Source organism: Mus pahari, chromosome 20 (genome assembly GCF_900095145.1).
Source record: "Mus pahari chromosome 20, PAHARI_EIJ_v1.1, whole genome shotgun sequence".
Taxonomy (NCBI): domain Eukaryota; kingdom Metazoa; phylum Chordata; class Mammalia; order Rodentia; family Muridae; genus Mus; species Mus pahari.
Genome location: NC_034609.1, coordinates 36980480 through 36999889, shown reverse-complemented (window position 1 = coordinate 36999889; position 19410 = coordinate 36980480). Strand labels below are relative to the sequence as shown.

The following is a 19410-nucleotide window of genomic DNA, read 5'->3' as shown; positions in this document are numbered from 1 at the left end:
CCCTCCCCTCTCCCCTCCCCTCCCCCCTCTCCTCTCTCCTCTCAAAAAACTCCAGCTGCTGGCTCAAAATGTGATTGGAGGGACACAAAGTGAACCGTGAGACAACAGAAATGGATTCATCATTAATTACAGATAAGAAGTGCTAAAAACTGACACTGGGGGGGTGTGAACATATGAAGGGTGTGGACTTGCTTGTAGTATAAATGAAGATAGAAAGTAGGAAGGAAGGTTCTAGAAATACCTGGGATATGGACTTGGAGGGAGAAGGCAATATTGAGAATGAGCACTGGCCTCTTATTTGAGTCTTTGGTGGATTTTTTTTTTTTTTTTACTACTATAGCAACCTTGATGGTACCTCCTAGTGGTGCTGGGGATGGAGGGGCGCTTCCATTTAAGCCCCCTGTTCCTTAAGCTGCATCTTCAGTATTGATACAGCAATGGGAAGTCAGGGAGTGGGGTGTGCATTAAAATACCCAAAGCGGCATTGGAAGGAATGTATATCAGATTGTGAAAACTCTGGATGTGATACCGTAATGCAAGTCTATAAACCACAGGGTGCAGGTCTCAGTTTTTGTTGATAGGCTGCCTCTGGGGGATAGTCAAATCATTACCTTATCAAGACTATGTCTCACCATAGGGTGCAGGTCCCAGCTTTTGCTGATGGGGGGGGGGGGTTGCTCTTGGGAATAGCCAAATCATTGCTTTATTAAGACTATGTCTCACAAAGATACTATTGAACTACAATTGACACCACTGATGAGCTGGCACAAAAAGTATGTGTCTACCTGGACCTTGACTCAGTTGCCACAGGAGTCTAGAATTTTGTCCTGTGCTTTGACTCTGAACCTGCCCAGACAGAAGAGGAGAGATTTCCTTGGTGAAAATAGGGAAGGCGCCCTTAGCCATTCTTTCTCTGACAACTCCAACTTGGCATGTTTTCTTACAGATCCTAAGATATTTAAAATCTGTGTACAAATCCCACACTCAGAATCTCTCCGTGTTCATTTTGGAATAGAGTATCTTTTCCATATACTCTCTCAGTCTCTGCAGGCAAGCAGAGACTGCCGCGTGCCACGCGCATGTCAGTTTCAGTTTCAAGACCATGCAACCTGTTTGGAATTCAGAATCACAGCATTTCCTAGAGTGTGGGAGTCTGTGGGGGACTTTTTGAACCATGATGGTACAGAATAAAGGTGCATTCTCCACATGTCCTAGTCACATTTCTGTCACTGTGATAAAACACAATGATATCTTGAGGGAGAAGGGTTTATTTGGCTTTTACGACACCATGATGCAAAAGCAGAGAAAATAGAGAAGAAATTTAAGAACAAAACACCAATTCATTTTCTCCACTCTTTAAATAGACCAGGACCCATCCTAAAAGAATGGCACTTCCCATAGTGGGTTGGATCTTCTAACTCCAAGAATCTCAATTTAAAAGAGTCTATCATAAGTATGCCCATGGGAAAACCTTACCTAGACAGTCCCATTGTGACTCCCTTCCCAGGTAACTCTAGATCAAGTAAGTTGAGAGTCAATACTAACCACCACGCCATATGGAATCTGCCACGTGACACCTTAAACATTTACCAATGAACTATGAAGACTGTTGACCCAAGCTAACAATCTACGAGTTGAGATTTGAAGGTTATAAATGCAGGCTTAACTTGCTAATGTAACTGAGGGAACCTTCTCGCTATCTTGGCCTTTTGACGTTCACATTTGTAGAATGGGCAAGTCACACTTGCTATGGCGGCCCTTGTAAGAATGACTTATTTTGCTGCCCACATCATCTCTTTTTCCCTTTGCATATATGACACACACATTTTAAGACACTAACCTTAAACCTCATGCCACGATAAGAAACGGGTGGCCAAAGGCCAGCCCCATCTCCCAGATCACATAGCAATAAAGCATAATGGGACAGTGTGACTTCTTGTAAAAATGTGAATTTAGAAATCTGTTTTAAGAAACTTCAGGCATTAGCAGATGTTTCAGTTTGCTAAGGTTGGCCATAGAACTTGGTCATGAGTTGGCCTCAGCCATCTACACCAGGGGTCCTTAAACTTTTTGTACTTTTGATCCTGTTTCACCCTCCAAATTCAGTTTTTTGTTTGTTTGTTTGTTTGTTTGTTTTGGTTTTTTGGTTTTTTTTTTTTTTTTTGAGACAGGTGTAGCCCTGGCTGTCCTGGAACTCACTTTGTAGACCAGGCTGGCCTCGAACTCAGAAATCCATCTGCCTCTGCCTCCCAAGTGCTGGGATTAAAGGCGTGCGCCGGGGGGGGGGGGTGTTCTCTCTTTTTTAAATAACCTGTTTGAATAATATGTGTGCCATGCATAGGCTGTGACTTATGTCACTGTATTATATATTTTTGAGATTATAATTTGATATCAGTATTCATCCCTTCCCTTTCCTCCCTCCAAACTCTCCCATATAACCCTCCCCCGCCCTCTTTCAAATTTATGGCCTCTTTTCCCAACTAATTGTTATTACCTGCATTTATATTCCTGAATGTAACCTGTTCAGTCTGAATCATGCTACTCGAATACACGGTTTCAGGGCTGTTTGGCACTGGATAACCACTTGGTGTGGTCTTCCCCGGAGAAGACCACCTCTCCCATCCCCACTTTTCAGTTTCCTATAGTTCTTTGTGTAGGGTTATGGCCTCGTAGGCTCTTCTCTATCTACGCTGGTATTATTGTCCATTGGCTTCATCCTTGGTCAGTTCACACTTGAGCAGTTGTGCTGCTGAGAATGAACGGGTGTAGCTTCTGCCATTCCTAGGAGACACAAGCTCATAGTAAACTCCCTGAGCTCCTGACCCTGACAGTCTTTTCACTCTCTTCCAGAACGTTCCCCGAGCCATACAAACAGTAGTGTTTTGCAGATGTGTCCTCTGTGGCTGGGCTTCACAATCTTGTATTTTGATTGGTTCTGACTTTCTATAATGGCCTCTGTTGGTTGCATAGAAGACTATGTTTATCTGTGGGTATAAAGATGAATGTTTATGGATTTCCATTAGGGATTAGGCTGGTTTAGTACATTTGTGGCTTTCTCCTCCAGTAGCCCTTACGTCATATAAAGATTATATTTTGGTGGAATATAGTTGGTAGTGCAAAGTCTAGAAGATCTTCAACGTTGTCCAGAGTTGATCGATGCTTTGATTTTACAATCCTCATAGCTGAGGACACCACTTCACATAAATATGTAGGACAACATTTCAAAAGTATAACTAGGTCCAGTTCAGAAATTGTTGGAAACTGGCCTAATCACAAGCTAAGGTGTGGCACCTTGACCTGTGGCTCCATTGGTTGCTTCAGAAAGCCATTGATTTATTGCTAAGCAAATTTTCATAGGCCAAATGTGACTGAAAACAAAAGGAGGAAGCCAGGCTAAATGGCTCTCAGGGGATCATCTTCCACGAGCAACCAGGAGGTAGAATGAGTCACTCCTAGTGAGAAATGATCTTTTTACTTCTTCAAGACCAGCAAACAATATTTTTTAACTTCCATTTCCCTCTGCAATTTAGTTCATAAGCACAAAACAGTCCCAGTTTTTCACAGTTCTATTTGTGATTGAAGCTTCACCGCCCCTAAACAGATCCGCTCAGCAGAAAAGCCACAACAGAGAAATAAGAGGAGAAATGGCAGCTAGTGAGAGTCGAGTGACTGAGCCTTCCTTTCGTCTGTGAAGCCTGACTGTCCCATGGTGGGCACTGATCAAGTTAAGCAGATGTTTGATACACTGTTGCTAAGCATGGTGAGCACTGAGTAAGTTAAGCAGAAGTTTGATACACTGTTGCTAAGCACCCTGAGCCTCTTTAGCCTGCCTTGTATAATATCACCACAGCTCATTCAGCTGCATCATTTAACTCTGACAAAGAACTACACAGCATTTGGCTTCTTCAGAGGGCACAAGCTTCTAACCAGTATCTAAAAAGGATTTTTGAGATATATTTTTTATGACTACAAGTGTTTTTTATCTACATGTATGTCTGTACACCATGTGTATGCCTGGTGCTTGTCAAGGCAAGGCGGCGGCATTGGATCTCCTGAAGCAGGAGTTACAGATGATTGTGAGCCACGTGTGGGTGCTGAGAATCAAACCCAGGTCCTCTGCAAGGGTAGCCAGTGCTCTTAAAGGCTGAGCCACTCCTGCAGTCTTTCAAAAGGAATCTTCAAGGAAATGAGGACGGGGTTCCCTAAAACTGGTCAGAGTCATCCATCCGTATGTTCCTAAGAACAAATGGCTCCTTAAACAGTAACAGCCACCTATCAGGACAATGTTGACTAGAATGTATTTGAATAAAGTCATATAAATAGGTGATATGTGCTGTATGTCCAGTGGAGTGTGTATCATATTCTTGAGAGTATTTTTAAATATGTGTGTGTGTGTGTGTGTGTGTGTGTGTTTGGGAGCGTGCATACTACAGTACATGTGGGGATGTCAGAGAACCTCAGGTGTCAGGTCTCTCCTTCTACTCTATGGGTGTTCTGGAGATTAAATTCAGGTCATTAGGTTTGGTGGCAAGCGCCTTTACCCTCTGAGCTATCTCGCCCGCCCTGTGAAATAACCTTTAGTACACATCAAGAAAATTGTAAACTACAGTAGTATTTGTGGCCATTAAGCATTATAGAGTCACCATCATGAAGCCAAATTGCATTTTCTTGGTTGTTTGCTTCCAAAGCCTTACGTTATGATCCTGTTCCGCTACTACATTCAATGAAGCAGCTTAACGTGGCAGGCTGGAAATAGAATCCGACAGACAACCCACCCCCATAGTAACTTCTATGACCAAATAGACATACCCTGGTTTTTAGAGCAAGTATGGATTAATTTTAAATTTATGAATATACATGAAGCTTTAAAATAAAGCAGATAACCTAATATTATATTTGTTTGAACTTTTTAAAGAATCTGGATTATTTGAGTCATTTTGTTTTCAGAGAGTATCATCAAATTTCTGGCTAGTTTTTATCTCTTTGTTTTTTTTTAAAGATTTATTGATTTATGCCTTTTATGTATCTGAATGCTCTGACTGCTTGCATGCATGTATGCCAGAAGAGGGCATCAGAGCCCATTATAAATGATTGTAAGTCATCATGTGGGTACTGGGAATTGAACATGGGACCTCTAAATGAGTAGCCAGGGCTGTTAACCCCTGAGCCAATCTCTCCAGCCACAATTTTCTGGTTAGTTTTAATCACACTTAAGTTTCTCCAAACTGATGGCCTAGGGTTTTTTTTTTTTTTTTTTTTTTTTTTTTTTTTTTTTTTTAACTTAAAATTGTATTAAGTCAGGCTCAGGAGATGGCTCAGTAGGTAAATTGTTTGTTGTAAGGACCTCATTAGAGTTCACCCTTCATGAGGCTGAGTGTGATGAGGACTGTGTGTAACCCAGGGGCTTCTATGGCCAGAATGTCGGGAGAGGCGAGAGGATCCCTGGAAGTTTGTAGACCAACTGCCTTGGCAGACGTAAGGGCAAACTAGAGACTATCTCAAACAAGGTGCAAAGGCAAGGACCAACTCCAGTGGTTGTCCTCTGACCTCCACATGTGTATCATGGCTTCAGCATCACTGTGCCCACACAAACATACAAGGCAGAGAGAGAAAAAGAGAGAGAGAGAGAGAGAGAGACAGAGACAGAGACAGAGACAGAGAGAGAGACAGAGAGACACAGAGAGAGAGACAGAGAGAGAGACAGAGAGACAGAGAGACAAAGACAGAAAAAGGGAGAGAGAGAAGAGAGAGAAGGGAGGGAGGGAGACAGACAGAGACATAGAGAGACAATGTCAGAGAGAGACAGTGACAGAGAAATTATAATAACTAATAAATTATATTTCCCTAAAGTAGACTTAATCTTAATGTCCAAGTGATCCATGGCATTAGTCTTTAAAGGGAGTTAAATAAAGTTCATTTTCCTTTCCGTACAAAGACAATGAGTTGAACCAAAATGGATATGTTGGGAGCCAAAAATATGCTCACTCCAATATAAAAATGTTGAGTATGTTTTACAATCCTGTGGGATGCTGAAATCAGAATGTGGGAACGCAGCAAAACCATCCTCAGAAACAAGTCTACGGACAGCACTTCTGGCCTTGCATGCGACTCCATTCTGGTTACAATGTGAAATTCAGCAGAAAGCTGTACTTGCCAGACACTTAAGGGCAGCCCTGTAAGGAGGACGCCCCTCTTTCTTCTCCTTTCGTATGCATTATGTCAGAATCTGGCAAGGTCCTAGCAATGCCCCATCTTCCACCACCTTGGGATGCATTGGTTCCCATGACTATCATCAAAGAGACCGGTCCCTCTTGATGTCTAACATTTGACATTTTTTAATTATAATTTTAGAAATCAGATTTTAATCTTAAAAACATTAAATACCCGCTGGCACCCATTTCAATACCTAGGTCTATCTTAGATACTAAAGTTGCACCAGGGGTTAAAAATGCAAACTATATTGCCCAACTTTGATGATTCAAGTCTTTTCAATTATTTTATTTATTCTTTGATGGTTGCTAACACATGTATGATGTATCTTGATCCTATCCTCCATCCCAAATTGGACCCCACATTGAAAACATGTGCCTCCCTTGGACCTTGGTGTCCTCTTCTTTTTTAAGGGTGTTATAACCCATTATGGATTTTGTCTTTTAAAAGCAATACTTTGTGTTTATTCTTTGAAAATCCCATACCTGCCTATAATACAGTTCCATCGTATCCACCCATCATTACATTACATACATCCCTCCAGCTTGCCCCAGGACCCACATCTTATCTTCACCACAACTCCATGTCTTGCTCTTTTCTGTTATTAATAACCTCAAGTCCAATTAGTGATGCCCATATGTATGTAGATGTGGGACCATCTGCTAGGATGTGGGTGACCTGCCAGTGGGCTCACACCAAAAGCTGAGTGACTCTGCCCCTCAGCAGCCATCAGCTGCTAAGAAGTATAAGGAACAGATCCTTGGATCCTCTACCTGTGGAAAGCTTCATAGGCAAGGCAGAAAATGGCTGGAGTAGTAGTTAGTGATCAGGCTTAATGGCTCCTGTGTGACATTAAATGGATCGCTAAGATTTCCTGGGTGTTCTTTTGATACCCGAATCCCAACTTGATCATGTGGTGACTTATTTCTCTTTGTAGCGTTCTACCACGGACACCGTATGTAGAACATTCTAGAATACTAGGAGGAAAATTTTAAAGTGCCGAGCAAACACTATCACGTGATCAAACTTGTGGGGTTTTTGTTGTTGTTGTTGTTTCGAAGATTATAATTTGATTACAACATTGATCCCTTCCCTTTCCTCCCTCCAAACTTCATATACACCTTTCTCCCCCTCTTTCATATACACCTTTCTCCCCCTCTTTCATATACACCTTTCTCCCCCTCTTTCATATACACCTTTCTCCCCCTCTTTCATGTACACCTTTCTCCCCCTCTTTCATGTACACCTTTCTCCCCCTCTTTCATATTCTTCAGTGTATGTTATCATCATGATATTTAACCATCGCTTAGGACCAGCCTTAGAATCATACAAAGTAAATTGCAGTGAATAAAATTTAAATCCACATGCTTCTTTTAATTTTTTTATTCATGTGTGTGTAAATGTGTGTAAGTATGTGCACATACGTGTAGGTGCCTGAGAAGATCAGAACAGGCTATCAGACCCTCTTGGAGCTGGAGTTACAAGTTATTAAGAATGACCAATATAGGTACTACAAATAGAATGTTAGTTTTCTTTGTAGCTCTGGCTAGCCAGGAATTCACAAGATAGATCAATCTGGCCTCACCTCACAGAAATCCACCTACCTCTGCCCCTGGAGTGCTGAGGTTAAAAGGCAAGTACCACCAAGCCCAGATGACCAGCAGGCACTCCTTGATGCTGAGCCACCACCTCTGTCACAGGATTTGAGCCTGAAAAATGCTCTCTGGGACTCCTGTGCTCCTCTTATCCACTGTGAGTACCAGCGATTTACATGTAAGATGCTGTTGACCCATGCAGTCTCAGGAGGCTCACTGTACTGAGGGAGATGATTTTGCTTCCCCAGCCTGTGGGCTCACCAGCTCTTTCCGTATGTCTTTGCGCGTTTTATAATCGGACGAGAATAATACAATCCCTGGAGTAATTGACTGCTGTCAGTTAGCCCTGAGAAATAAGTACATGGCCTCACACCAAATAAAAGTGCCTCCTGCTTCTGGTTATTTTTATATGTCAAAATTTTATAGGATGTCTTCATAGGCAACTCAGAGTTTAAACTAAATGGAAAACAGACTTTCACTTTATCACGAAGTCACGAAGCAGTCTTGTTTTGAAATGCTGTCTCTCCGTTACAGGCTTTTCCTCTCTCCACATCCTTGGCACTATCTGGATTCCCCATTTCCAACAGGTGGATGCCACTCTGTCACAGATCTCCTCAGTGACCAAGGGACATTCCTGGGGCTGATGCTGGCTTTTTAGAACCGTCTCAAGCCTTGAGTAATTTTAGGCATCATTTAAATTCATCCGTCACATTCCCGCTTTGACGTGTAGACTCGGACACATATAAACAACCTACATTTCTGCACTACTCAAAGCGAAGGCCAGTCATGCGCGCGCGCGCGCGCACAAGTCCTAGCCCCCCCACCCCCCAAAGAAATCCACACAGACTTGGCAGTCGTCTGCTTTCTGAGATCACAGCAGATACAGTTTTTATGAAACCAGACAGTTTCCATCTACTTCGGCTCGTTCTCTCTACGGCCAAAGTCTGGCAGAAGGACTGAAAAGTCTCTCATTAAACTTATGACCTTGTTGGTTATCTGGAAGACTTAGAGCGAGCTTAGAGCTTACGTTTCAGTAGTGCTGAGGGTACTGTGTGTGTTTGTGTTCGATGATGGGGAATGCCAGTCCTAATTCTGCATCCCCAAATGCTTTACTGTGTGTGACTAGGGACATAAGAATTATATATTAAAGTGATAGAAATAAAAAAAAAAAATAGTTGACAGCTAAGGGTCAAAACTTACTCATAGGTTTTTTGGGGGGGGGCTGGAGGGGGAAACTGGTTCTATCTGAAGTAGACAGATGTGTTTATGCCAGGCTTTTTTGTTTGTTTGTTTCTTTTTCTTTTTTTGTCCTTTGACAGTGTATAGACGTACATGGTGTATTTGAATTGTTGTACCCACCACCTCATTACCCTCCCTTAACCCCTCCCACACCCATTGAGCCCCTTCTCCTTCCCAACATATCCCCCACTTCCGACTTTTGTAAGCTTGTATATGGACGTGTGTGTGTGTGTGTGTGTGTGTGTGATATGTGTGATGTGTGTGATGTGTGTGATGTGTTATTGAGTTTAATTACAGTTGCTCTCCCAAGCATGGGTATGGGGTCATTGACTGGGGCTCCATCAACTTTCCAAGCAACCACTAAAAGCCAAAGGCTCCTCAGGGAGCTACATCCCTACGTCCCCTCTCCATGGCGGAAAGCTGATGGCCCAATCTTGACTAGGTTTGCATGTGTATGATTATGTGCAAGTGATCATGCCTGCTGTGGAGCCATGAGCAGGAGTCCCAGAATGTCCAGACGACCTCATTCCACAGCCCCACGCTCCAGCCCTTGGATTCTTGTTCTTTCTGCCTCCTTTTCGGTGAGGTTCCCTGAGCCACGGTGGAGTTGACATAGGAGTCCCATTGAGGACTGAACATCGCTGTAAGCCTTTGTGTTAACCACCGCTGCTGAGTTTTGGGTTGTGGATAAAACAGATTTCCCTGTTAGAGATCAGCAAAAATCAGTGGCTGAGATCTTTCACTTAGTACTGTGGGAAAGGCTTCACTGGGAATCCACCCTGGGGCTTTGTGCTTTAGGTCACCTTCCTCCTGCTGAGCTTCATCCCCAGCCCATGGTGTGTGTCTGGCTGAGGATAAGGTTCTTGCTGGTTTGTACCTCTCATTCATTCTTTTCTGTCCCTCCAGCTGCCTGTCTCTGTGTGTCTGTCTCTCACAGGTTCACCAGCACATAGTAGTGAAACAGGCATCCTCTATCAAGCTGTCCTGCAAAGGAAGGGGGGATTCCTCCGGAGTGTTTCCTAGTGGCATGACATCATCCTTACCTCCTGAACAGAGCGATCCAGGAAGGCAGGGAGGCAAGGTTGCCAGTCTTTCACTGAAATCTGATCTCCCAGATCCTTCCTTTATAGCATTCCTTAAAAAAAAAAAAAAAAAAAAAAAAAAAAAAAAAAAAAACCGGCTTTCCTTTAGGTTAAAAAAAAGTTTCCCCTCCCCCTCAGCAGTGGTGTCTGGCTACTGAAAAGGGCACATTTAACTCTTTGCAAGCCCAGTGGTATAAGCTAAACACTCAGCAGCCTTGGGAGTTAGTCAGTGAGACACAGGCTGACCTCAGGCTAATTACATGGCTGGAAAAAAAAAAAAATTGTATCTCTACGAAATTACTGTGAGCTGAATATGGCGGTGCACACTTTTAATCATGGCATTTGGGAGGCAGAAGCAACCTGCTCTCTGTGAGTTCGGGGCCAGCCTGATCTGGCACAGTGGTTTTTCAGGCCCACAGAGGCCTGTATGAGAAAGAGGGGGAGAGGAGGTAGGTATAGGGACACAGAGAGAGAGAGAGAGAGAGAATGTGAATGAGAATGGATTGCTATAATAAATAACTTAGCCCTGCACTTTCTGGCAAAGGGAGATGCTAAGGGGCAAGGGTCCAAGTGGATGTGCATGTTGATTAGTTAGATGACCATGTATAGGCACCATCAATAAGCCCTCGCCTTTCCATCTAGCCCCCGCCTTTCTGATAATTCTGCCTAAATCCTCCCCTATGAATAATAGCTACAATGAAATAGGTAAAGGTGTTCCCTAGGATGAGTCAGCTTAGACAAAAGGAGAGTAGCCAAGAAGCATGCACCCAGTGAAAATACAGAACACAAGAGGCAAGGGAGAAGTGGAGACTGAATTCAGAATAGCTGACGTAGACCCCAAGGTGAGAGAGAACCATCCCCTAGGACTCTCCGCGATAACAAATGATTTGTCTCGGTCATCGCCATATCCTGTCTGAAACTGGAGCCTCAGGTTAATTCATGGCACGGACTTCTATGAAGGATCAGCAAGCACTATTTCCCTCCGTTCGACATGGAGGAATAAGTTAAAACCCTTGCAGAGATTCAGCGAATCCGCCCACATCTTTGAAGCTGCTCTTCAAATGACTTCCCAAATTGTATGACTGTTGCTTGTCTAGTCCCATTTCTCCACACACGAGAAGGTGAAGAAAACTTGATAAATTAACATATTGTGGGGTTCCAGAAATCACATGAACTTATAAAAAAAAAAATCTTTAAAAAGTTACCCAAAAGTCTGAAGCTATAGCTTAGTAATAATCTAGTGTACATGCTCTAGAATGCATAAGGACATGGGTTTAATCCTTAGTAAAACACACACACACACACACACACACACACACACACACAATTAAGATTCAATAGCATGTTAAAATAAGCTATTCTCGGCACTTTAAACCGTGATGGTCTCTTTTGGTTCTTACACTAATGAACTCACTACAGTTATATTTGCCTGAACAAGACCTGCACAAATTTTTATTGGAAGTTTGTTTGTTTGTTTGTTTAGTTTGGATACAGGATTTCAATAAGTTGCCCAGGCAAGCCTTGAACTTACATTTCATCTGACTCAGCCACCGGAGTATCTAGGATTATAGGCCTGTGTCACTTATTCAAACTAAAACTTCACACTGGAATCCTACATATGGTTTCAGAGCCTGAGAAGCAATATTCTGAGAGTCTATATTGAGTGTTCCAACTCAGTAATAGGATATATTCCATCCTTTGTCAGCTGATATTAGAATATTCACTTATAATCTGATGACTGATAACATCTTTGTATAATATTAACATTAACTTTAAATGAAAGAATTGATTTGTAAATCTTTGCCTGGGTGGGGTACAAGATCTATTCAAGAGGCATTGCTCTCACTATGTTGAAAGCAACCAAGCTCATGATGTACCTGTGTGATGACCCAAGTTTGGTGCCCAGAATTCACATAAAAAGCTAGGTGTGGTAGCAGCCCCAGGGAGGTGGAGACTGGAGATGCTGGGGTTCACTTGCCAGCTAGTTTATCCTAATTGATAAACTAGGAGCTCCAGGCCAATGAGAGGACCACGGGGTCCCGAGGAACTCGGTAGAGAGTTCCCGGGGAACAACACCCAAGGTTTAATTCCAGCCTCTACAGGCACTTTCCCAACCCCCCCCCCCCACACACACTTAGGAACACGCACAATCAAATACACAATGGAAAACAAGAACCATGATATCTCATAGACAGTAGAAGCCAGTCTTTAAAATCTCTCTGTTAAGTTGGATTTTCATGAGACAATTTAGAAAACATATGCAGTTGTTTTTTTTAAAAAAAAAAAAAACTACGCTTTCAAGAATGAAACCAATATAACCCTTGTAGAAGAAATGTGTGAATTTTAACAGAAACTAAAAAATAGACTTTTTTTTTTTTTAAAGCCAGTTATCTACCTACTATTGTCTTGGCTGCCCTTGGCAGAAGCTGCTCCCCCCCCCCCCCCGACTTCAGAGGGCAATCAGTAGGCTCCAGTCTCCTCTGTGGTTTTCTAGCTTAAGAAGCTGTGACTTTTATAACCATGCACCCTGCGGTCAAAACTGCAGAGTGCTGTGTCTGTAGGCAGGTGGTTCTTGTGTTAAAGGTAGACATTAAACAGTTCTATTAAGGACCTGGAAGTATTTAACGGGGTTGCTTGCCAGCTGTAAATTAGAGACCCAATCCCCGTTGGCTGGAAAGTCCTCTGGACTAAATCCAGTTAAGTAGACTGAATCACTGGCGGTCTTTCCAAATTTGCACATTTAACAGCTTGGCTGTTCAGCCTGCCGTGCAACGCAGGGGCGGTTCAGAAGTGGCATCGCTGTAATGCAGTGAGCTGCCATCACTGTGAAGCCTGCGGGATTGGGAGCGTGACTGTGTCGGCCACCCCAACCCCAGGCTGAGCAGAGCAACTCATCATTGTTGACTGAGTCATGGTGAAGGTTTTTAAATAGTTGTGGACGGCCGGCGTTATCATTTTCAGGAGGTTTATTGTCTGAGGCATTCATAGAGGAAGTGGGCCCTTGAATATCTCTCCAAAGTCCCTGTGCTTCACAGTGCTTATGTGCAGTTAACGGGATTATGATGGTCACACTGAAATCCTTGGGTGTCATTGACAAGGTCACCGACCTGTGGTCTCCCTCTATGAAGAATGAAACTGTAAATCAAATGACCATTATGGATTTTAAAGTTTTCAAATTGTTTCTTTAAATTGATTAAGTGGTTTGAGCTGGCTTCACAGCCATTGGACCTAAATGGTAGCAGAAAAACCTTGTGTGTTTAAAAATGGAGTCCTATATTTGGCTTAATGGAGTGCTAGGTTCTTCTTTAAATCAAGGGACCTTGGATTTCTCTTTTGCTCTGGGATCACAGATGCTAAAATGTGAAATTGAGTTCCTCACCAGACTCAGGTTTTTGGAAATAAGAAGAATCTATAAAGATTACCTTAGGCAAAGTGCACAGTCTATTTCCAGAGAACTGTATGAAGCAGCAAACACAAGAGGAGAGGTTCTTCCTCCACATGCTCCATCTTCTGCCATTCTCCTCCACACAGGATAAAGAAAAGGGCAGACCATGCCTAAGGTCAGGCTTTCTGTGCTTGGAGTTTATGTGCTTCGCCCTGCTGCCTGTAGAAGTCAGTCCTTCCTTCAGAAGGCTTTTAAGGGCTCACATTAAAGTATTCTGCATGCTCTCCTCTGGTTTATGTATTTGCTTTTAACACACATGACTGCTCATATAACTGCACATGGATTTATAGCTATGCAGACAGCAAGGTCGGGCCTTAGGTTTTTAAGCTTGGGGTGCTTTTAATTCACTTAATGCCTTTTGCAAAAATACACTCACGTGCTCCACAAATAAATTAAAGAATGTGTCTTGTGTTCTAGTGTCTATAAAAGTAATAGAATGTATACAGAGGGTCATTATAGGGCATTGTGACTTACTGACTTAAGACTGCATGTTTCCTGTGAAATTTTTCAATACATTGTGCCTTTTAATCTTCCTTCCTTCCTTTCTTTTTTCTTTTCTTTTCTTTCTTCCTTTCTTTCTTTCCTTCTTTCCTTCCTTCTCTCCTTTCTTTCTTTTCTTGTTTTCATCTTATGAGTTATATGTTCATTATAGCTTTTAAATGTCCTATTCAGTGTTCTTAGCTCAAATATTTTACATTTTGAAGGACTTTCTATATTTCCCATTGAGAAAGAAGGGAAGATGAGAGATGTTTTATTTGTCGCTATAAAACCTCAGAAAAGTTTCAGTCCCCTTTTTGTTCATTTTGACACATGGCTCAAGTCCTCACCAAGATATTTTGATAATTATGTCTGGGCTTCACGGTACACACCTGGAATACTGGCGTTCAAGAGGCAGAGACAGCAGGATAAGGAATTCAGGCAGACTCTCTATGTAGTCCAGTTCCATTCCTTAAAAACAAAACGACTGCAGCCCTGGGGAGACAGTCAGAAGGATCAGGCATTCCAGGCCACCTTCAGTTACTTACAGTGGTCATGGGATTTTAGATAGTCTTTCATTTACCCCTAAGTTTCATATATATGTGTGATTTCCCTCTGTGGGTTTTAAAGCCCTTGACTTTTAATTTTGGGGGGTGACCATGGCAGACTTACTCTGACCTGTGGATCTGCTTCACCCTCCCTGCTGGAGAAGATGACGTTTCTCCTCCCTGTCTGTGGGAGCCAGAAATGACACAGTGGTGCTTAGCTCAGCGAGGGTGACACGAGAGGCAGTGGGACGGAAGGCACACTAACGTGAAGAGCACACCTCGTCCTGGCCTGCTGCGTGTGAGTCGTTAGAATCAACAGAGTCTGGTGTGGCTCCATGATCCTGCATTAGCTCGTCAACGTCAAAGGACGGGCTGACATCTCAAGGATGTCATCTCAAGGGGAGGAGAAGGATGAGTGAAGAGTAACCTTTCTGGATACGGGGAAAAGAGGTTGTATCTAATGTTGGACTTGAGCCTACCTCTCACATACTCAGATTCGGAGGCTGAATGAACAGTGCGTTAGACAGATGTCTCCACATTGCTTTAGATTTCATAGAGAATGGCTACCACTAGTCACTCTCGATAGGTTGAAATTGGCCTGACTTCAGTTTGAAGCTACTAATTTGTTCAGGCTAGCTGAGCAAGCCAGCGAGTCACTAGCCATGTTCCTCCATGCTGTCTACTTCAGTTCCTTCTTAAGCTCCTGCTCTGACCCCCTCAATGATAGACACATGGACATAGAAGTCCAACAAACCCTTTCCCTCTCCAAGCTGCTGTCGGTCATGGTGTGGATCACAGCAACAGAAAGGCAAACGGGAATGTGATGGGGGAAGAGGTCTGAGACAGGGGCCGGGCAGAACCATCATAAAGATGTCGGGAAGGAGTGGGCTGTAGAGACAGAAACGGACTTCTGAGGGACAGTCTCTTCCGGCAGTCACAGCATTGATTCTGTTGAATGATCGGCTGAGACGGCGGTCCGGGAAAAGTGGGCATCTTGGTTGTTTGGTTCTTAGAGTAGAGGAAGCTTCTCTTCCTCAGTCTAACTTTTCAGCGTTGCTGGGAAACCACGTGTTTGCAGTAGCGTCTGAAAGGGTATCAGGGGAAAAAAAGTGAAAGTAACAGATACTATGTATGCTCAATGGGAAATTGTCAAACCATTCCTCCCCCCCCCTTTAGATTGATTTGGGGGCAGGGCAGACAGGGTGGCCTCAAACTCACTCTGTAGCCAGGAATGACCTTGAACTTCCTGAGCATCCTACCTTCACCTCCCAAGTGCTGGTATTACGTGGGCCTTGATAATGTGGTCCTGGGCTTGAACCCAAGGTTTATGGATGCTAGGCAAAAGCTCATCTACCGGTTCTACATCCCTAGCCCCTTGCTTTCCTGCTTTCCCAGTGCTGCAGAGCAAAACCCAGGGGCTTGTACTTGCTTAGCAAGTGCTCTCTGCCATACCAGGGATCTAAATCCCAAACCCCTGTTAAACCACTCAGCTCACCAAAGTAGTCACCCTTGCAGCTTAGAAAAGAAACAAACAAACAAACAAACAAAAGCAAGAACTAACATTAGTTTGTATTTCTATTTTCTTTGTATTTTTGTAGAGGTCCCTTCACCTGAAGCAGTAAACATCAGCAATTAGTTGGAATAAAGGTATATGGTGGCGTAGAAAGTAGAGATAAGTCAGCCCATTTTTTTTCCTCCAGAGCACACAGGCACATGCCTTGCTATGTGCAGCTGAGTGTGACTCCACCACCGTACTGTGGCATCACCCTGCTAAGGCCTTCCTTGGCTTGCCATATCTCTTCTGCATCTCACGGGTCCTCTGTTGCACCGAGACAGTGGCAACGAAGAGTGTTAAGATTTGTCAACCTGCTTTAGCTGAGGAGCAGGTGGGATGAAATATCAGTAAGGAACAAGATCACCTCCTGTCCTGGCTTCATTCCTGTTGCTGTGATAAATACTTTGGGGGGGGGGGAATAAAAGCAACATAGAGAGAAAGTGTTTTAGATCATAGTTCAAGATTATTGTCCTTCCTTGGTGGATGAAAATCAAAACAGGAAGCTGAAGCAACTGGTCATATCTACAGTCAAGAGCAAAGAGAATAAACGTATCCTGATTAGTGTTAGCTAAAACTTTCTATTCTTATATCATCAAGGATCCAATGCCAGGGAATGTGTGTGTGTGTGTGTATATATATATATATATATATATATATATATATATATATACACACACACATATATANATATACACATATACACACACATACACATATGCACACACACATATATATACATATACACACATACACATATACACATACACCATTTACATACACATTTACATATACACACATATATACACACACATTACATACACACGAACATACACTCAGACAGACAGACATGCACACAGGTCAACCTGCTCCAGACAATCCCTCACTGAGACTCTCTTTGCAGATGATTCTGGGTTGGGTTGAGTACACAAAACCATCACTGTTTCTGAATATAGATCTGCTCTTCCAATTCTAGCTTGACTGTGACTTGTCTGAATTTACTTAATCTGACACCAGAAAATTAGCAGAAACACAGAGGAAAAAAAAAAAAAAGGCCAAACAAGGAGAGCAGGACATTTTTATTGGCAGCTAGTGAGAATCTCATTTAGTTCATGCTAATGGTTCTTCCTGTTGTGTGGTGTATCGGTTTCATTTCTGATAAAGTGTAGTGATGGGGGTAATAAAGAGCCATCCGTTTACGTGACTCTGTCTAGAGGACTACAGGACTGGTTTGGTTATACTACTGTGTGATGTTCACACCATGTTCCCTACAGTGGTAGACAATGCTTCTGGAGACATTTAATCTACCAGCAATATGAAACCCTGTGGTAACATGCCAAAGAGCAGTATGGCACAGCGGTGCAGTACCACCCAAGCCAACTTTAATTGAGGTGGGATCCCAACAGACAGAGACCAGGGGTTCCTATTTTTAACTGGCTGTAGCCTTTGCCTCCGGAGTGTGCCTGCCCAGTTCTGGTGGTGAAGAATTTTCCACAAGACTCATGGGGTAGGAGAAAACCAGTTATTTATATTCATGAATTGAGCTTGAGAGAGAAAAAAAAAGGGAACGGTTTAAGAGAGAGGACACCCAGAGAGTGTTTGCCCACATCATAAAGAAGGTTAGAGATGGCATTGGTCTTTCTTCCTTTCTTTTCTTTCTTTTCTTTCTTTCTCTCTCTTTCTTTTTGAAGATTTTATTTAAATCTAGTCATTTGTGTGATCTTGTACACATTCTTTTTATGAAGAAAAAAGACAGCATTGTAGAGTTGTTGGAGGAATATGATACAGAAAATGCTGGCAGAACAAAGGAGACCCACAGGCCACAGCTTGCTAGGAGTCACAGCACACATATGGGGTCAGATTAGCCTTGAGTCTAATCTATTTTTTAAATTAACCCCCTTATACTATATATTGACTCTATTGTGGCTTATTTTATTTTTAAATTATATAGATATGTCTGAATGTGTGTGTGTGTGTGTGTGTGTGTGTGTGTGTGCATGTCTGTGTCTCTGCCTGTGCATTTGTGTATTTGCACACATGAATGCTGGTACCTGAAGAGGCCAGAAGTGTATATTGATTCCCTTGAAGCTGTAGTTAGTTACAGGCAGTTATGAGCCACCCAGCAAGGATGCTGGGAACTGGATCAGGGTTTTGTGCAAAGGCGACATATGTTTATAACCACTAAGCCATCTATCCAGTCCATGTGACCGTTCCATTTAGACATAGTGTGTAGATACTTTCTCTTTGCAAACCATCTTTGAAGATTCTATCGGAACCCTACTTGGACTGTACAGTAGGGACAGGCAACTCAGACTGGGATGTACTATAATTTGAAGGCACGCTTATTCTGTGCTAGGCTTCAATCATAAAGGTTTATAGGTCAGTTTATGATCAGTATAGAGACACGCTCATTGAGTAACTATTATCCATGGAACACTCGTGGGTATGTGTTTTGCTTAAGGTTCAGACCCAATGATATGACCTTTCTTGACTGTATTATTTGTGTGTGTGTGTGTGTGTGTGTGTGTGTGCGTGCACATATATATACACACTCTCCCATGTGGGAGTGAGCGGTGGAGGTCCAAGGATAACTTTGTAGACTCTGTTCTCTCCTACCATCATGCATCTCCCAGGGATGCATTTAGGCAGTCCAGATCACACCTACAGCTGCTGAGCATCCTGCTGACCCCTTAGCCTTCATTGTAAAGGCTCATTTGCATGATTGATGGTGATACCTTTACTTTTACATGATTACAGAAAGCACCAAATTGGGTTTCTCAGCATCTATCTACTCCAGTTTTGATCCTAGCAAGTCTAATGGTTTAAAGTGTCACGGGAAGCCTTTAAAAGAAATTATCATGTAACATTCTTGGGAACAAGAAATGACCTGACTTTAGGACCAAACTGACATATAAAATATCTTTAAAATGGTCAACAAGATTTCTGCAGTCTGGCTAGTATGCTGAGCTCTTAAGTTTTATCTCACCTTATGCAGATTCTGACACAAGGCAAGAATCCGGGGATCACTTGGAAGTATGCGCTTCCCAAGGTCGTGAATGTAACTCAGCCAGCCACCAAGAGATACCACCACACCTGGCACACAGTACAGTCTGACTGTTCAGTCACCTGCGGCGGAGGTAACTGGCTTCCTGCTCTGCTTCCCAGCTCATCCCTGCTCACAGGTTTGATCCCGGCTATGGAAGGACACCATGAACTCTTGGGAACCGCAGAGCAGTTTAGATCCATGTCTCTAGGAAACAAT

General features: G+C 42.9%; 1 protein-coding gene across 1 annotated transcript in view; it reads left to right on the top strand.

Moving 5' to 3' along the window:
- Window positions 1-19410, top strand: part of Adamts18 (ADAM metallopeptidase with thrombospondin type 1 motif 18) — a 151257-nt gene that overhangs the window by 114732 nt on the left and 17115 nt on the right. The window contains exon 17 of the mRNA XM_021220096.1: window positions 19144-19285. Within this exon, the coding sequence (XP_021075755.1) occupies window positions 19144-19285 (142 nt within the window). The remainder of the gene's footprint in view (window positions 1-19143; window positions 19286-19410) is intronic.